Genomic DNA, 18,737 nt, shown 5'->3' with positions numbered 1-18,737 from the left:
ATTTAAACGGATCCGGAAGTTCAAGCACGTTTCATAAAAGGAAGAATTGTGTAAACGCAGGCATAAAAATATATTTACTGGAATATTATGTAGAATAGAGTGGAAAAGTAATACGGTACACAGTAATCATATATTTTTAAAATTTTTGGTGACATGAAAAATGTAATTCATTCACATATTTTTCCTTTATTAAATTTAAAGAATTTACTGGGAAAATTATTGTATTTCGTATGGTAACTTCAAAGAGAACTGTCAAAACAACACGGTCGGTTGATGTGTCAAAATATAATGTTGGTTTAAGACGAGGTTTATTAAGAAATCTGAAATGGTATATTATATCTATTTTATTTTTAATTATTTGATGTTTTTGACCAATTTATTCTTATAAGATTCTGTTGCATTTTGGTTATATGCCAATCACAATGTTATAATGGTGAAAACATCACTGACAGATCGAATGAAATTATTTGCACAAGTTTATTAACACAAACTAATGATATAACTAGCAAGAATGTAATACGTATGTTATACATTTAATATTTTCGGAAATATGTAGCGTACCGTTATGTTTTTTCAAATTCAAAATAAGGATGGTTGTAATAGGTTTTGTTTTTAGATCTCAAACGGCCACAAAAACGATAATATGGTACATTGTGTATTTACCATTGTTTTTCATTATATTTCAGGATTTGAAATCATTTGCCGAAGATGGCTTCAATGCCAAGGAGTGGATCAATAATGCTTACAAAATTTCGAATAAAAGTGATCCTAAAGAAGTAAGTTTTAAAAAAAATATTCATATGATATTTGGTCACATATCAGAATTGGCCGTACTATAGATACATGTAGTCCTATACCAGGGATGCGAACCTATGGCACGCGAATGTTTCATTTTGAAGCGAAAAGAAATTACTGTTTTAATATATTTAAAAAATGTTTTTTTTGTAAAAGAGTTTTACAAATAAATATATACTTACCTACTTATATACATATATATACACTTATATATAAGTAATATTATAAAATAATGACGACAGCCTTGCATATTTTTTTCGGTTTTTCATATTATGTTTAGGTACCAATCGATGCGCACACGGAAATGACGAAATGCATGCATAAATATAATGAAAAATCACATTGTATGAAAAATTGCAGGCAAATCATTTTCAAGAATAATCATTACGTTTAATGTAAATATACGATTGCATAGGTCGGTCCTTAGGATCTAGAGAAAAATATTCAATCAACAAACCTTATGAAAGTAATTATTATCGGCCGTCATTCAAATATATTAACTGCTTGTTATTTTTACCTCAAACATAATCTCTGAAAATGGAAAACCGCTCAGTGATGGAGAATATAATATGAAAGAAAGGTTTAAATGATTCCATGATCTCTTGAGTAATTTGAAAACAAGGAAAAAAATATTCAAAGAATAAAAGATATGCCTTCGGCTAGAAATACGAAAGATAGAATATCAATAACTGTATTGTAATTTTGATACCATTTTAATAGAATTCTTACTTAAAAACTATTTTTTTAGAAAACTTAAAAAAAAACAACTTTTTTTTCATCATAAAAAACTGCTTAGCACGTCAAACAGTCGAAAAATATTATTTGGGAAATTTTGGCACGCGTACGTAAAAAGGTTCGCAATCCCTGTCCTATACTATAGTAATTTATTTTAAGCTAAACTGTTTTTGTTTTAAACAGGTTTTTGTTAACAACACGCTTTCAACACTGCAGTTATATATGCAGCAGTTAAACCATGCTCTAGAGGAGACCACGGCTCAGGTGAGATCATGCATGCAAGCATTTCTTCGAGAAAATAAACATGATATCAAATTGTTGGTTATTAAAATTTTTTAGCCTTTCATTTTTACTACGCATGTATATAGATGACTTTAATTATATATACGTATAAAAATTATAACTGGCGAAATTTGAAACTAAAATCACCGCTATTCAAAAACTAAATTGATAAACATGACGCTAGATTGTAATTAAGAATACCGTTGCTATTGTCCAAAAATTAGCCATGGTAGATTCGCTGCCAAGCTCTATGAGCCCCTATACCCGGCCAACGTGTTCATGTGGCGGAGAACTACAGGATGCTAACCACGTCCTCGAGGAATGTCCAAGAATGTTCTCCCAGAGGAAATAGATGCCTAAGTCCGTCTAACCAGCTGTTGGGCCCATCCGACCTGGTCGCCACAAAGGCCAATTATATTGCATTTCAAAAAATGGCGGCGTCTTATTGCGGACGTGACTTCTCATAGTTTCTTTTTATTTGATATAACATTAAATTCATTTATTTTTGTTAAGTCTCCGTGCCTTTCTCTCCCATGGCACTTTTTCTTAAATTATGACTTTCAGTAAACTCAGTCAAAGCTCATTTGAGAGCGTGGCTCCTGAGAATTTCCCAGGCGTACACAACTGCTGATGCTTCACATCCAACCGGAGGGCCTCGTAATACGCTCGTTTCAGACCAAGTGTGGTGCGGGGCGGGTTAGTTTGGAGGGTCCATGCCCTTCTTGTCCAAAAATTTAATAATCACCATGGTGTCACCGACATAAATAGTGCACACTAAACTTTGTCAGTCATGCTTAATTGTTTTCATTGAATTATCTATTATGATTTAGTTTTGGCAGGGTTTAATTAAATTTAGTGGGCACCATTTTTGTCAGAACTCCACAGCCTACCTCCACCCTTTGACACTGTCTCGTTTGTAATGAAAGCATTTGTCAGAATGGAGTTTCATCATACGTAACCGACAAATCAAAAATGTGATGATAGTTAAGGTATAATGAGTATGTAGTTTACTTTCTGCATGGCCATCACGTTGCAGTAACATTGGTGAACGTGCCATTTCAATATAAAATTTTGCAGAATTCGAACCTTTCAAATTGCCATAAATTGAATATTTATTTCCATGCTCAGGTTGTATCTGGACTGCCGAGATTATGCCGAGAAGCTAGTTCAACGGAAGCCGGAGCACGAGGCCTTCGGGCGAGAGCAGAGGCCCTTCAAACGGCTCTGGGGGCAGCGCATCAGGCTGCAGGCCATCCGTTGTTAGCCCTTCAAAGAACCGATAGACTCAAAAGCAGGCTAGAGGTCAGTTAATTATTGATAAAAGAATTAAAAATAATAAATTTCTCAAAACATATTATCTAAAATTCTTTTCAATAGATTTGCCATGTACCTACTTATAACGCCTGTATACGTGCATGGATTTACATATGGCGTGCGTGTCACTAAATGACACGTGAATAATTTATGTGTGATACGCAGGCAAAGTTAAAATTTAAAAACCACGATTTTATTAGCTCGTATTCTTGTTTGTCCGCTACAGATTTTTTCTTGTGTGTCCAGTATTTTTCTTGTTTGTCCAAGATTTGTATTAGACGATTGAAGATTTTTAACTTCCCGACTAGCTAGACATTTGACACTTTTAGAATATATCAGAACACGACAACAATGCATTCTTTTAATACTTTTAGCCATTTTGAATTCATTTTCAGTTAATTCTGTTTTGTATGGAAAGTTATTATTGTTGGTTGCTAAGGGGGTCCTAGCAACCAAATTATTAATATATACGTGCGTTTCTATGGAAATCAATATGAAATGTCAAATGACATTTCAGTATTCTATATTTATTCGTTATTTCTATCAAGTACAATAAAAAGCTTTTATTAATACATAGAGTTATCAAGTTTACATGATTCAACAGGAAATTGAAAAACGTAGTATATAAAACGTTCTTTTTATCTTGTAATTATTTATATTTAATTTATCTAAAATCTACTGATTTAAAAAAAAATTCTTCATTTGACGACACCGGCTTATTTTATCGATATTCAAACAGATTTGACAATTTGAATACATAATTGTTTTATCGTTATACTTTTACAAATATGTTTATGAATAAAATAGTAATAGTGTATATTGCAGAATTTGAATAAAACTTATTTACCAATATGTTCAATTCAATGAAAAAAGTAACACACCGCTATTTAGGTAACCCATAACTATGGGCAAAGTGTTATTGTATTACTTGTAAAGCCAGTGCTCACCTACGCATCGGAAACCTGGACATTAACTCTGCGAAATGAACGAGCCCTGAACATCTTTGAAAGAAAAATTCTCCGCCGTATATATATGGACCGATCAGGGATGGCACCAATTGGAGGAGAAGATATAATGCTGAGCTCTACGGGCTGTACGAAGATTGCAGCGCAGTTCAATCAATTAAGATTGGGAGACTGCGATGGCTAGGTCATGTGCACCGTATGATTGACAATGAACCGGCAAAGAGAGTGATGTCCAGCAATCCAATAGGACGTAGAAGAAGAGGGAGGCCAAAGATTCGCTGGTTGGATGGAGCTGCCAGTGACTGCTGATTCTGGGGGTACCAAATTGGAAAGCAGCCACACTGGATAAGGACAGGTGGAGGGAACTGTTGGAAGAGGCCAGGACCCACACCGGGTTGTCGCGCCCCTGATGATGATGATGACTATGGGCATCTATTTTCGTCGATGAATTATTTCAAATTGAAATTAAAACGTCACGTTAGTAATGATTTGATTGAAATATGTGTAGCATTCTAGCATCTGTACACGTGCATGGATTTACTTCCACCACTTGTGTGTATTTTAAACTATCGCGATAATAACTGTTTACACGTAAAAGTGCCGACTGTCTCGCCAATCTCATTCTTCAAGAATAAACGAGACGCGATATTGTCATTGTATGGTAATATTTGACAAGTCATGAAAATCGGTTAACCTCAAAATGAGTCTATGCGCGGTGTAGTTCGATTTTTTGCCAGGTTCGCCACTATTGTTCTACTGCACAGGTGCAGATATTGCACGGTTCAATTGTCGCGTGAAAATAAAAGAGGTTCTGAACTTTTTTGATTCATGCGTGCAAATTTGCAATTTGCACGATAATACGTGTTTTTTGTTATGGCCACAATCATACTTACTGTCAGCAGTAAATTCATGCACATGTAAATGGGGTATTAGTAGTATTATTATTCCATTATTTATGTTGCTTATTCAGATGTGAAGTAAAACTAATAACATTGATTTAAGGCTATACTTCAGCTGAGGCATGGTCTAAAAAGATCGTGATCATGCGACATGCGGATTGTGCAAATGACGCGTGCCGAACAAAACATAATTTGTCATAAAAATTTTTGAGGACCGGTTTCAATATTTTCACTGATTTTATTTTACATAAATATGTGTGGATTCTTTCAAAATTTTGTTTCATAGTATGGTGTAGCACCGTTGTGCTAAATCCATATACTTTTCCAGTCCTTGTTCTTTAATTTTTATCACCAGGAAGTTTTGAATTAACCTTTCTATTGCGCTTACGCATTTACATCAACCGCTTCACATGTCTTGTTCTCAAAAAAAGGGTCCAATGATTTCACCGTGAAAACCACACCATACATGTGTATCAATTTTTGGTGAATATGTCGAGGATTCTCCCTTACCCAAACACGACTGGTTTGAACCATTGCTATTGAACTGGTGCTGGACGATTATGATATTTTTCTATGAATTCCCGGTCAGCTTTAATAAAAATTATAATGATTTTAGCGTGTTCTTTTGGCATGTGTTTTTCCTTTCCGAATTTTAACAGTCAAAATCAAACTGATGGAAACGTCATTATTAAAGAATGGTAGTGTGAGACTTGTCTTGCCTCACCCGTTATAATATGCATTATCTGAAATATTGTCATTTCTGTTTACCAGTATGCAAGACAGGGTCTACGAGAAGCAGACAAATGGGCGGCTTTGGCCGGTAAACTGGAGGCAGCCCTGGAGTCGACAGAGCCTATCGACCTTCCGAATCTGACGAAACTCATTGAAGATATGAATGAGTGCTTGGAGGTAAGAATGCTGTTTCTTTCTATAACTTTTTTAATTACATAATTATTTGGAACCCATTTGTTGGCCAACCATGCTTTGGATTCAAGCACAATAATTGAAATTAAAACGTGTGACCTAGACTTAACTGCAAGAAGTGTTGTGTCTTAACCATGGCCCCCACATTCTGAACCGGGCCCCCATGCTAGGATCTTTGGCGGGCCCCCCTACCTATCTCTACGGATAAAGGCAGTGTGATGCTCTACAGTAGCGTTTTCCAAAAGGTGAACGCGGTAAAATTAATGTGTATATTTAGTGTTTTTTGTTGTATATTTTAATACATCCATTTGAATTAAGGAGTTGTCGAGTGTCGATACACAATTAAAAATTTTATCATACAACCATATAATTTTATGTAATAACATTATTGAAGGAAAATAGCGCTGCGCCTTTTTTACTATTAAAGCAAATTTGTGTTTGATTTTTTTTTTATTAAGGCAAATTTGTGATGTGTGTTTATCTCACTTATCTGGTCGACTGGCCTCGCCGGACCTCTCCTGAGCCCGGGCCCCCAGGCTACAGCTCTGTCAGCCCCCCCTTTGTAGGGGCCATGGTCTTATCAGTATATCTATTATTCGGCTCTGTAGGTATTGTCCGGTTCATCAGACCACGAAGACAAGAGAATGCAATTGGAAGGCTTGAAAAATCGACTCGAGGCCGTCTTGAGTCCAGCAGTTGTGGAAGCATTCACCGGACATCATACAGGTAAATTAAATTCCTTCTCACAAAATCGTCAAAAAAGTATCAATGCTTTTTTACTAATACTTTTATACTTTGGCATTGATACTTTCCATCCGATATGATACCGGTCCGGTGTCAATACATTTTATTAATATCGGATCATTCGATACTTTTCTCCTAGATGTATTTCCATGATATTAAAATGCTGATTGGGATTACCATGCATTAGAATATATTTAAAAAAAATACAAATTAAGTTATTTGGCAATGTCTGCTTTATTCTGATCCAAGACGTAGGTTCATGAAAATTTATGAAGTCAAAATTACAATTATCACTTAATCTTGAGATGTTTATAGCTCAGCCAAACATCAAAGCGTTTTTTTGTATCCAAATGTTTCTGAGAGAATGTAACATCAAGTTTGAATAATAATACCACATGGTTGAAGCTAAAATGTTATATTAAGTATCTACCCATTATGCGTAATATGCTTTTTATACATCGTGAAATGGGTTGAAATTGTACCAGTTATAAAGAATAACTATCTGTGACACTTTTACCTCTCCCATGCGTCACGTTGATACCGCCTAAACCATGGCATCCTCAGAGGATCCAAGGCCAAGAGGCCTGAATCGTCATTGGGCGGATTCATGCAGACATGATCAGATCGACTACGATACAGAAATTCTAGCCCGTAAGCAATATCGTTATTTGTAAAAAAATATCTCAAATCAGGCATCGACTCAATATGGCGTCACCTGCGCAGTCGAATCTAATTCTGGAGTGCGCAATGACAGATGTTTCGGCCAGCACGCGCCGCCGCATGCGCAAGAGACCGCCGGGTCGCTTCGAGCGAGATTGCGAGGAAGATTGTTTTGTTGTTTCCTCTCGCCTCGCGTCGGCCGTTCGGAACCGACGCACCTCCGTGAATTTTTTTTTTTTAAATATCATGTTTTAGACGCTGTATTGGTTACTGTAAATATATTTCATAAATAAAAAGCCCTGTTTCCGCCGAAAATCCGTGTTGTCAATTAAACCCGCATGTCCCCGAAAGGAGAAGCCAGCAGACATAACCTAGACATTACATCATCTCAGGGGGGTCCAGCGTGTCTTACGCCCCCCCCCACTCCTTTCGGAGTTGACAACGTCACTGTCTTCCTACCATTTTTTTGTTTCAATAACCTTTGAATTTGCAGATAAATGTCGTCTTCTATGGTCGGCATTCTCAGCTATGGGCCGCACCAGTGCTCTGGTGGCTTACCGTCTGCGTTGTGAAGCTCAATCTCTTCGAAGCGCCATGCCCAACATCAATGCTCTGGGTGCGCAAGGAACGAAAGCATCTGTCGCCAGAGATCTGCATGCACTGCTACTGAGACACGCTGAACAGCAGGTATTATTCTAACATTCTGGTGAATTAGAGATTTTGCTTTATCGATTTTTTAATTCAATTGATGGGATTCATTTTTACATTGTTTTTAGTCACAATTGTCGATAGTGTTTACATCATTTCCATCACTCGTCTCTCTCTCATTTACTGATCTTTTACAGCTGGAATGGTCTCCTTTGGCATGCCCTGGAGAAGAGACAATGCCTTGGCTTCTGAGACTGCAGGCTTCCGTACTAAACGGCGCCTTGCAAACCGACCAGAGGATATCTGCTGACAGTCCGTCGAGTGATTTGGATGGCTTGGCTGATCTGCTTGCAGCGTGTGACCATTTCTCAGCCACCATGTCCACAATCGTGCAACGGGAACAGGGCAAGAGAGGTGACACGGTTTATTATTCATCCATTTTACTGTAAAGTAAATTCAAGGAAGAATGGATTCAAATTCAAACAAAACTTCAAATTATTAACAGTCTTCTGTGGTCAGATAATATAATTATGTAGTAGGAAATTTTTTTTATAAAGACGTTCCAGAAAATCTATTTTCTTATCAGTTGTGAGTGGTAAACGTAGGCTGTTAAGATTTGATATAAATAGTGCAAACAAACTTTGTCAGTCATACTTATTTGTTTTCAATGAACTAAGAACACAATTTGCAGGTGGCGCTGGTTAGTTTTTAAAATTCAATTAAACCATGCCTAAACATGGGCAATCTGACTGAATAGTGCACACCTTTTCAGTCATATTTATTTATTTTCGTTGAATTAAAAATACATATTACAGATGGTGTTAAAATACTGTTTTATACAAACATGATTAATGAATATTTTATAGGGAGGTAGCGATCTCGAAACAGGTTAGGAATTCGTACTATAAAAATCAGTGGCGAAGATGGAGGTAGGCTGCTAAGATCTAACATAAATTGTGCACACTAAACTTTGTCAATCGTATTTGTTTTCATTGAACTACGACTACAATGTGTAGATAATGTTGGTTAGTTTTTTAATATAGTTCATCTAATCCAGAGCCATATAAATAATTATTAATCGTATTATTTCGTAATTAGGTACTGTAAGCGATGATGAGTTGAAAGAATTAGGCCGCGCGATTTACTCTCCTGTCAGAGAAGACTTTGCGACACTCGGACGAACTTTGGCAGAGGCCATGGCGGAAGACATCGGACCCGTACCTGCAATTGAGGTTAGTCTACTACAATATTTATACCGTCATCAGGCGATTAACATTTTTCAGTGAGTAAAAGACGATAAAAATATTTGACAGTTGTCATACAAGCATGTCTCTTGGTAACTGGATAAATCCACATTTCATGCAATGATTATTTGATATGTTGGGGATTGAATGAATGCAAATGCATTGTTGACTATGTTGAGTAAATCGACTTCAAAGTTAAATAGGTATCTGATTATAAGTTCTATCAGACTGTTCACAGAATTCTGTAAATCTTGTCTCTTGTCGGTTTTGTTCTCAAATACATAAATAATCCTTTATTATAATTCCAAGAAAATATGTTGTTGTTTATTTGTGTTTATATCCCGTTTACACATGCATGGATTTACTGCTAATAGTACGCATTATCGTGACCATAACAAGAAAATGAATGTGTAAACATGTATTATCGTGCAAGTTGCAGGATTGCATGCATGGATGAAAAAAGTTCGGAAGCTTCTGAATTTTCTCACAATAATTGGTACTTGCATGACGGTGCGCATGCGTAGAAGAACGATAGTGGCGAACCTGCCATAAGAAATACGAACTACACCGCACAGAATACTTTGACGTTTACCGATTATCTACGAACCTATCCGAACCCGTCTGAACTTGTTAAATAGCACCATACAATGACAACATCGGGTCTCGCTTATGCATGAAGAATGAGATTGGAGAGACTGTCGGCACTTTTACGTGTAAATAGTTATTACATTGCGCTATTATGGATGTTTTTAGTGTTTAAAGATAGATAAGTCAAGCCAAAATATTCTAATTATATCTGTTTTCGATGAAAATATTAGCCCATTCATACATACGTAGATTTATTGCTGGCAGTACGTATTGTCGCGACCATAAAATTAAAAGACAAATTTAATATGACAGGTTTTCTTGTGCAAAATTGTAACACTGCATCCATCGATCAAAAAAGTTTAGTGGTTTTTAATTGTCACACGACATACGTGCATCCGCATGCGTATTAGAACGATGGTGGTAAACGTGACGGAAAATATATGAAATATAACACGCACTACGCAAAATTTTGCATGCAACGAGAAAAAACATTTACACGCTATTGCTGGCAGTAAATCCATGCATTTTTATACACTATATCCATGGGATATACTAATATTAGGTATATAATCATTTCATACAAAACAGTTACAATATGTTCATTTATAGAGTCCTGATTCACCCATAAATGTGTATAATAATTATGTATTGTGAAAACTGCTTCTAACTAATTTTTCAATTATATGTCAGTTGTATTCATTTAATTGTCAGCACCTCATTAATAAGTTAAAATAATATGTCCGGTGTTTATATGTGATACAGGTATATTTGAATCAGTGTGTGATGGAGTGTTTTATGTACCTGATTGTATACATGACTTTACACGCTGTCTTTTCCCTTAAAGCAGCGAGTAGACATATCTTACATGCCTATATAAGAGGTACAACACTCTCTATAGGATATATTATTTTTTAGAGTGGCACCACCGAGGCTGGCACAACGCTTCTACTGAGGACCGCCCGTGGTGCTCGTGCTCTGACAGTGAGACTGACACAGGGTAAAGCACTCCTCAGGGGATCTTCACAGCAGCATCTTGTTTACGCTGCACAGGTTAGTTCCACCCAGATATCGGTTACGTTAATTGCAAGGTTGAATGTCAGTTGTTTATTTTTATGGTCCTCTATTATTATTTCCTTCTGAATTGAAATGATAACATTATGAATTGTTTTCTTTTGTAGTGGCTCATTGAAGAATTGTGCAGTGGGTGGGGCAGTGTATCCGATCTGCCGTCATGTTTGTCATTGTTGAAAGTGGTCGGCCAATTACAATCGCTTGCCACTAGCGCTACACAAATTCTGGAATCTAAAATTGAAGGTAGGTTTATTTGTGTTACGATTAACTCTCAATTTATACCAGTCTCCCTTTGTCAGCAGCCCTCAACACCGTTATGTATTTTTTCATTACAGAAGATGAAGCGACCGTCCAAAAATGGGCGGCCATTCCGGCCCCCTTGAAAGATTGGCAAAGTTTACTCTCCGCCGAGCAGCCGATGCCTGGGAGTATTGTCACGGATCAAGTGGCGGAAAGTTTGGCAGCGGCTCCGGAGAAATTGGCTTCCAAACTTAGAAACACGGCACTCAAATTGGTGTTATCACCCATCGCCACGCATCTAGGTAAGAACATATAGATGGTAGCCACTTACTCAACCTATTAGGTTCAAACTAGAGTTGGGAAAACTGCTCAATTTTGAAGACTACCAGTATAAAAAAATATTTAGTATCGAAACTTGTTCCAAAATACTTACAATACTTATTTGGGATATTATATAGAGCATTTTGCGTGCAAAGCTGTGTCAGTGCTTTTTAGAAGCCATTTTTACACAAATTGTTTATATAATTATTATCCATTTACACAGTCACGCATAAAATTTGAATTCAGTTTCATTCAATTTCAGTTTACAAGTTCCAATTATAACACTAAAAAATCAAGAAACTCGCCATGACGAAACCAGATAGACGCGTAAATACTTATCAGTCTCATACTCAACTGGAACTAAAACTAACTCCATATTATTACTATAAAACGAACTTGTCACCATATCTGTCCTTCACTATACTAACTTTACAACTGGGGAGAAAGGGAGAGCAATGACGCCAATGAGAGTTGAGTATATCACGGCTCGACATACGTGTATTATTCTATCTCACTCGCACGCATTTAATGTCAATAGTCTATATAATAATACAAAATAATACTGCTAATATTAATTTTCTATAGTTACCAATTCAACCCTACTAAAACATATTATTTTAATACATAGAATCCGATTGGGTCTTGTATCAGTCCAAGCTCTTTATTTATTACTAGTGGATGTGATTTTAAAGTGTTTTTTAATGTTTGTTGACAATAATAGTGTGTTTTTTGTTTAGACGGAGTGGAGGATTTGCGCAGCTGGTCAGGCAATGAACAGTACGCGGTTGATCTCCCTGATTTCAGTCTGTCACCGCAGGAGTACGTAACCCAGGTGGGGCAGTACCTGCTCACTCTGCCGCAGCACCTGGAGCCGCTGTTGGACCGGGGAGAGCTTTCGCCCACTGACGACGACCCTGCTTATCATTTTCTTAATGAGGCTAGTAAACACAACAAATTTTTTGTACAGATAGAATTTTCATTGCATAATTATATCGATACAGGCCCAGGCGCACATGTATTAATTCTATATGGTAAAAGAAAAGTAAAAAGTTCCATTTTGACGTTTACAATTTTTCACAACCAGTTAAATAGCACTATAAAATTTCAACGACGCGTCTGCCAATCAATGAGATTGGTAAGACAGTCAGTACTGTTACGTGTAGATAGTTATTATTGCGATAGTTTAATTTACAATGGTGCCAGTAAATCCATGCTAGTGTACTTTAAGATGCACAATAGCCAAACTAATGAAGATAATGTAAAATATACCACATACCGTCATTGAAACTAGAAAATTGTGTAACTCCAAAAACACTACTTTGCAGGAGAGACAAAAAACATTATGGTTTCGTATATGTTACGCCGAATGTGCGAAATTGACTATTACATGAAATGGGCAAAATTTTGGCTAATTCATGTAATAGTTAAGCCCGTTGCCTTATTCATGAATTAGGTAAATTATCTGCCGAGTACGTGAATTCGCCAGGGTATGGAATTCTTAAACTGTCAACATGACAGTAGAAAAAGTAAATTTAATACGGATAGTTTTATTAGTTATAATTGGACATAATATAATATTATTATTATTAGGTTAGGTTTGGTTAGGTTTTGTAATTCTGAATTCAACGGAATGTCCATTTTGAGGTTAGCTAACAAGTGTCAACAAACTATCACAAACATACAATCGACCATTGCACGATTGATACCCAAGCACAAATCAAATCGCGAAAATACCTTATAATAAAATTCTTCCGTTATCATATTATAGTTCTAGATTTTTTTTGGGCATAGTAAATGGATATGAACGTCATTGTAGTTATTGATTGGTATATTTTTATATTATAATCAATGACATTTGACACATTTAGTTAGTTTGATTAGTTGCAAAAAACACCACCAGAGCGCGACCATCTATTTTGACAATAGATAATATTATACGTAAATTTTGACCAATGCATGAGCATTTGACACATTTAGTTTAGTTGCAAAAAACACCACCGTAGCGCTACTATCTAATTTGTCCAATGCATGAACTAGGCAGAAAAATTACTGCCGAATGCACGCACTTGGCAGATATTTTGTCTAATTCATGAATAAGGCAACGGGCTTGCATTTTTCATGATTTAGGCAAAATTTTGCCCATTTCATGTAATAGTCAATTTCGCACATTCGGAGTAACATATACAATTATATGGTTTTGGAGTTAAATCATCCATCATTTAACAATGTTACAATTTTCTTTGGAATTACATCGTTTGCAAGACGGGTAGATATTAACAACGGCCACTAGATTGCATTCAAAGTCAATTTTCGATTAAAACGGAGTTACAGATTTTTCTAGTTTCAATGACGAAATGTGCAGCTATCCGCAGACCAAGAAAGGCAATTTATGGTATAACCATCTGGAACCACCGTGAAATATCTAGCAGTCAATTACTGATCATGTCAAATACTAAAAGTTTTCATTTATTTTGTTCGCAGGTTTGCGACTCTGCGTGTGAAATGTTTGCCGCGAAGATTGTCTCCATCAAAAAATTGGACAGACTGGGTATTAGGAAGTGCACAGTTGATATCGGTTAGTTGATGTGTTTTCCTAATATGATAATGTACATATTAAAATAATTGTAAGGCATTATGATGTACAGGTGAAGCATCTGTTTTGCTACATACTTGCTGTTCATATCCCTAGGACCGTGAACATAATATCCGTGTCCGGAAATTTGTACTAAAGCAGTTCGCCATATCACACTTCACCAGTGTTGCCAAGTCAAAATTTAAAATTTCAGTAGATTTTGACAAAAAATTCAGTAGATTTCATAAACTATCGGTAGATTTTAGAAAATGTAGTATATTAGATAATATGATTTAAAACTAATAAGAATAACAATAATTAATAATATTAATATATTGTAAACAATGATGATATTCATGTATAAAATGGCGCTCTTGGGTAGAGTTACAATGCTTCTTACGTCAATTTAGAACATATCAAAAAAGGTTGTGCGTAAATCATTTCAAGTTTATTATTAAAAGAATCATCAGTTAATTTGCAATTATGGAGAAACACAAATATCAGTAGATTTCTTGAATTTCGAAAAAAAATAAAAAATTCAGTATATTGGCAAAAAATATCAGTAGATCTACTGAAATTTCAGTGGACATGGCAAGACTGCACTTCACCCTGAAATGTTGTATCAGAAATATGAGGCGTCTAATTCCAAAAGTCCACATTTTGTTTCCCGAAAATATTGAATTGTGGACTTGTCGCTTTTTGTAATTAGACGCCTCATATTTTCGTATATTAAAGACCGTCCATCCTCTTTGGGTCATATAGTACTGAGATAAAATTCATGTCTAAATAAAACACGGTTCTTGTCGGTTTACTGTAAGCCAGCGGCAAACAAATTTTGAAAATAACAAATTTACTGGATTATTTGTTAGGTTAGGTTATGTTAGGTTTTCATTCTTGAATTCATGAATTTTGCCAAAATCGGTTATGAAAATTGAATTAATGTTCATATTGAATCTAATAACATTGGAGACCATATAGTTTACAGTCATCTCTTTCCGATAGAAAGATCACGGCGAACAGTTCTACGGTGAAATGATTTACGTACAATTTACATTTAACCCATAATATCACCATAGTAAATCATCTGTCATCTGCAATTCCATTGTCCCAAATCCTCCAGTTTCCCAAAGTTCACAATGAGTAATACTCTCAGGTCTCTTTTTATATGGTTTTGAAATTATGCGGCTTATATTTAATGCAAATTCCCAATTTTTTTTGAAGTTATACTTCTTTTGGCGCGTTTAGGAAATCAGATCAGAGTGTATTTTTGGCGTGTGACATGTAACACATAATTTATTTTTTCACATGAAAAAAAACGCACTCGATTGGATTCGAACCACCGAATGTTCGGTTATCAGCCGAACGCACTACCTTTACGCCACAGTAATCGTGACGATTATACAGTATATCGAGGGTATACTGACAGAACGCATTATTTCAGTTTTTGCTGTTTTTCTGTTTTAAATGCTAAAATGTATACAATTTTACGCTCTACGTCCTGGTAAAACGCACAAAGGCATAGGATATAATGGTGAGAAAATAGAAACATTATTAAATCATATTGTTATTATTTTATTCTGATAGAAAGCATGATAATGACCTAATGCGTTCTGCGTATACAAAATACAGGACTTGTACCATGTCGTATATTGTGTTTACCATAAAGGTTAGTCTTTATAATGTAGAAAAAATGTTTTTAAATCTTAAAAAAATCTATGTGGGAGAACGCTTTGAAAAAAAAATTAAAGTCCTTTTTGCGATTATCTCAGAACTTGTTTTAATGAATTAATGCTTTCTGTCAGTAAACCCTCGATATATAATATTATAGTTTAGAATTGTTCCCTTGCCTAGGCAGCGAATTTATTATTGTCGGCCATTTGCAATTCCTTACGTAAACAAACGATTAAACGTCATAGTGGTAGTTGTTACTTTAAAAATAAAAACAACAATAAATAATTATATAATTTAGTAATATAAGTTTAAGTGTATAGAAATAAACCAACGGCGTTCCAATAAGCGGTCCTTTTTCTTGAGTGTAATTTAACAAGATAATTAAGAGCTAGTCGAAGAATCTATGTTATCACAAGTTTTGTTTTTGTTTTGTTACACCAAAGAAATATAACTTCTAATGCGCGTACATAAGTACACACACCGATTTTTTAATATTTTGGACTGTATTAACATACCTAATGGAAGTGCGAAATACGGTGTTTCCCAGTTTAGTCGCGAGGCGATATTGCCACGTGCTTCAGTATTGAGGCAGGCAAACTCAAGTGTTATGATAACACTGACTGTGGCTAGTATAATGCGGTTAAAACCAAGAGAGATGTGTTCGTGTCCCCGAGTGATATCGCTCCACCTCTTTTCCAAAGTTCTATGACCAGTACAGTACCAGTTTACATAATAATAAGCATTTAACTATACGAACAGCACCTTCTGGGTTTTTTTAAGCGTGGATCCATGAAGTTTTATTTTTAATTGTTTGTCTTTTCATTGTCGTAGGATTAAAATGCTGTTTTGGAAAATTATAGAACGTATTCTTAATTTTTCAACATTGTCTTGCAGAATGCATCTTAGAAATAATTTTAATGTCGAAAGCTGTTGCTTTGTTTTGAGTTTGTGGTACTGTCTCTTTATTGATGCTTCGTGTTTTGAAAATCGTCAATCGAAACAATTTTGGTGGCAATTATTTTGAAATTCTTTGGATAAATTTTTTTTCTGCGTTTATAACGGTATTTTTGCAATGTTAGCCGCTATCATGGAAAATGTTGCATCGGTCCGTTTCAAACTGCGGCAAGCTGAGAACATAACTCTTGTATTATTGACATACATGAACTATTATTTAAAAACTAATTTGTATTTTTTTTTTTAATTCTATGGTACCCTAGCATACCTGACATCCATTTTGGAAGATCTTGGAGCAAAATCGTCCGGATTGAAACTTCTGACTGACGCTTTGAACAAGAAGAAATTTACAACATTGCAAGCGTGAAAAAAGGACATCTCTGGAAAATAATTGAGGAACTGAGTAGTAGAGGAGCGTAAGTGCATAGTAATAGTTTTGCGAAAAATGCAGTTAGCAGATTTGTGTAACATGGTAAAGAAGAAATTAAGGATTCTAAAACATTGCCATATGCCCTCTATCTATTTACTCAATTATTTATGTATACACCATTTAGCTGTTTACTTAGAGCAGTGTTTTTCAACCGCTGTGCCTCCAAGTTTTAACTATAAAGAACATTAAGTAATAACCACATCAAATCTTCTAAAAACCCACAACTTATTAAATAAACAACATTAAAACATTGTGTACATAATTATATTTATTTATCTGGTTTTTTAATTCAAGTATTTATTGTTTAATTTTACTTTCTGCAAATTCTATTTTTTGAGATATGGAACTCTAAAAATGAATAATTTAATTAGGGACTTGATATCAGCTCACTTTTTTGTTTGGCCTACACGAAACGTGCGATCAAATTAACTTGGTGTGTGTAGCACTTTGTTTGTAGGGAGCATTATGTCTAAGGTTGAAAAACATTGACTTAAGCAGAGACTGCATTTGGGTTATGTAGTACTGTCTTATCGCTGGACCTTGGAATGGAAGCGACTCAACATAGATACTTCAAATGTACAAAATACAAAATGGTGTCACCTGACAGATAATAATTAATAGTACAACAATATATACATTACGTAACATTTCCGTAATCCATCCTCTTTGAAGATGTCCCGAGGAAATATTTTGTAAGATGAATAAAACCAAATCTCCTCTATGTTTAAATTAAGAAAACAATATTATATCATAAAAAAATATTTTTAATGTTTTATTTGTATATTTTTTTAAATTATACAATATATCAATATGTACTATAGTTGTACGCTATAATTTTATTTATCGTATATGAATGTACCTCCCAGGTTGTGCTACACACCAAATATCAGAATAATTCTGTGTGCGTAAGGAAAAGGGAGATAAGTCTTAAAACTTGAAAAATGAACCAGAATACATAGATATTATAATATAATATGCATAAACAAGAAAAAGGATGAATCGAATCACCGTCTCTGAATTACTAAATCCTACACAGAAAAATTGGAGTGCCTATACAAAGTGTCCAAAAATCAATTTTCTTTTGGCTCTCCTGAAAAGTAGTGCTTACCACCTTTTTCTTTCCGCACACAGAATTTATCATTTGACAACCTTGTTAGTGGCAAATTGATAAGTTTAAACTCAAAACACTTGTAAAGCAACTAAACGGTTAAGGTGGGAACATACAGAAACATTATCAACACCTGACGCGATACAATCCGCTCACACTCCACGTGATTCGATAAATCCAGTTTTGAGTATTGACGGTGGTGTGGAAAACACTCTACCCGATGGCTCGTGGGCAATGTGTTTCCCTTCAACTTGCGATCCCACGCATCAGTTGTCAATGTCATCTTTAATAATATATTCATGTATATCCACAAACTGTGATCTATTTATTAATTCGAAAATACATCTGAAAATGCTCTTTGGTAAATCTTTAAAAAGAACATGAAATTTAGAACATATTATAACTTTGATGATCTATTTTAAGAATACAATATCATAGATTCTTTGTTTTTCTTGGTTCGTTCTACGCTTTTTTGTACAAGATAAAAACAAAACATTTGCATCAAATCTTCTTGTAAATTGTCGTCTGATTCGTTATGGAAGAGTATGTCCATAATTATTGTTTAAATATAT

General features: G+C 35.2%; 1 protein-coding gene across 1 annotated transcript; it reads left to right on the top strand.

The window, feature by feature from the left end:
* Positions 1-259: 259 nt before the first annotated feature.
* Positions 260-17,877, top strand: Cog7 (conserved oligomeric Golgi complex subunit 7). Its single transcript, XM_085954021.1, has 15 exons — positions 260-328; positions 687-776; positions 1,714-1,794; positions 2,941-3,114; positions 5,762-5,899; positions 6,523-6,640; positions 7,812-8,005; positions 8,164-8,380; positions 9,065-9,198; positions 10,714-10,848; positions 10,977-11,112; positions 11,205-11,411; positions 12,168-12,367; positions 13,912-14,005; positions 16,891-17,877. Exons 1-15 carry the CDS (start codon positions 326-328, stop codon positions 16,992-16,994), a joined length of 2,025 nt encoding a protein of 674 aa, XP_085810147.1. The 5' UTR covers positions 260-325; the 3' UTR covers positions 16,995-17,877.
* Positions 17,878-18,737: the final 860 nt, after the last annotated feature.

The sequence above is a fragment of the Rhyacophila brunnea genome, unplaced genomic scaffold, assembly GCF_057557595.1.
Source record: "Rhyacophila brunnea isolate RB1 unplaced genomic scaffold, BYU_Rbru_1.0 scaffold_4, whole genome shotgun sequence".
Classification (NCBI taxonomy): Eukaryota; Metazoa; Arthropoda; class Insecta; order Trichoptera; family Rhyacophilidae; genus Rhyacophila; species Rhyacophila brunnea.
Note: the sequence above shows the minus strand (reverse complement) of the source record. Positions and strands in the feature narration are given on the sequence as shown.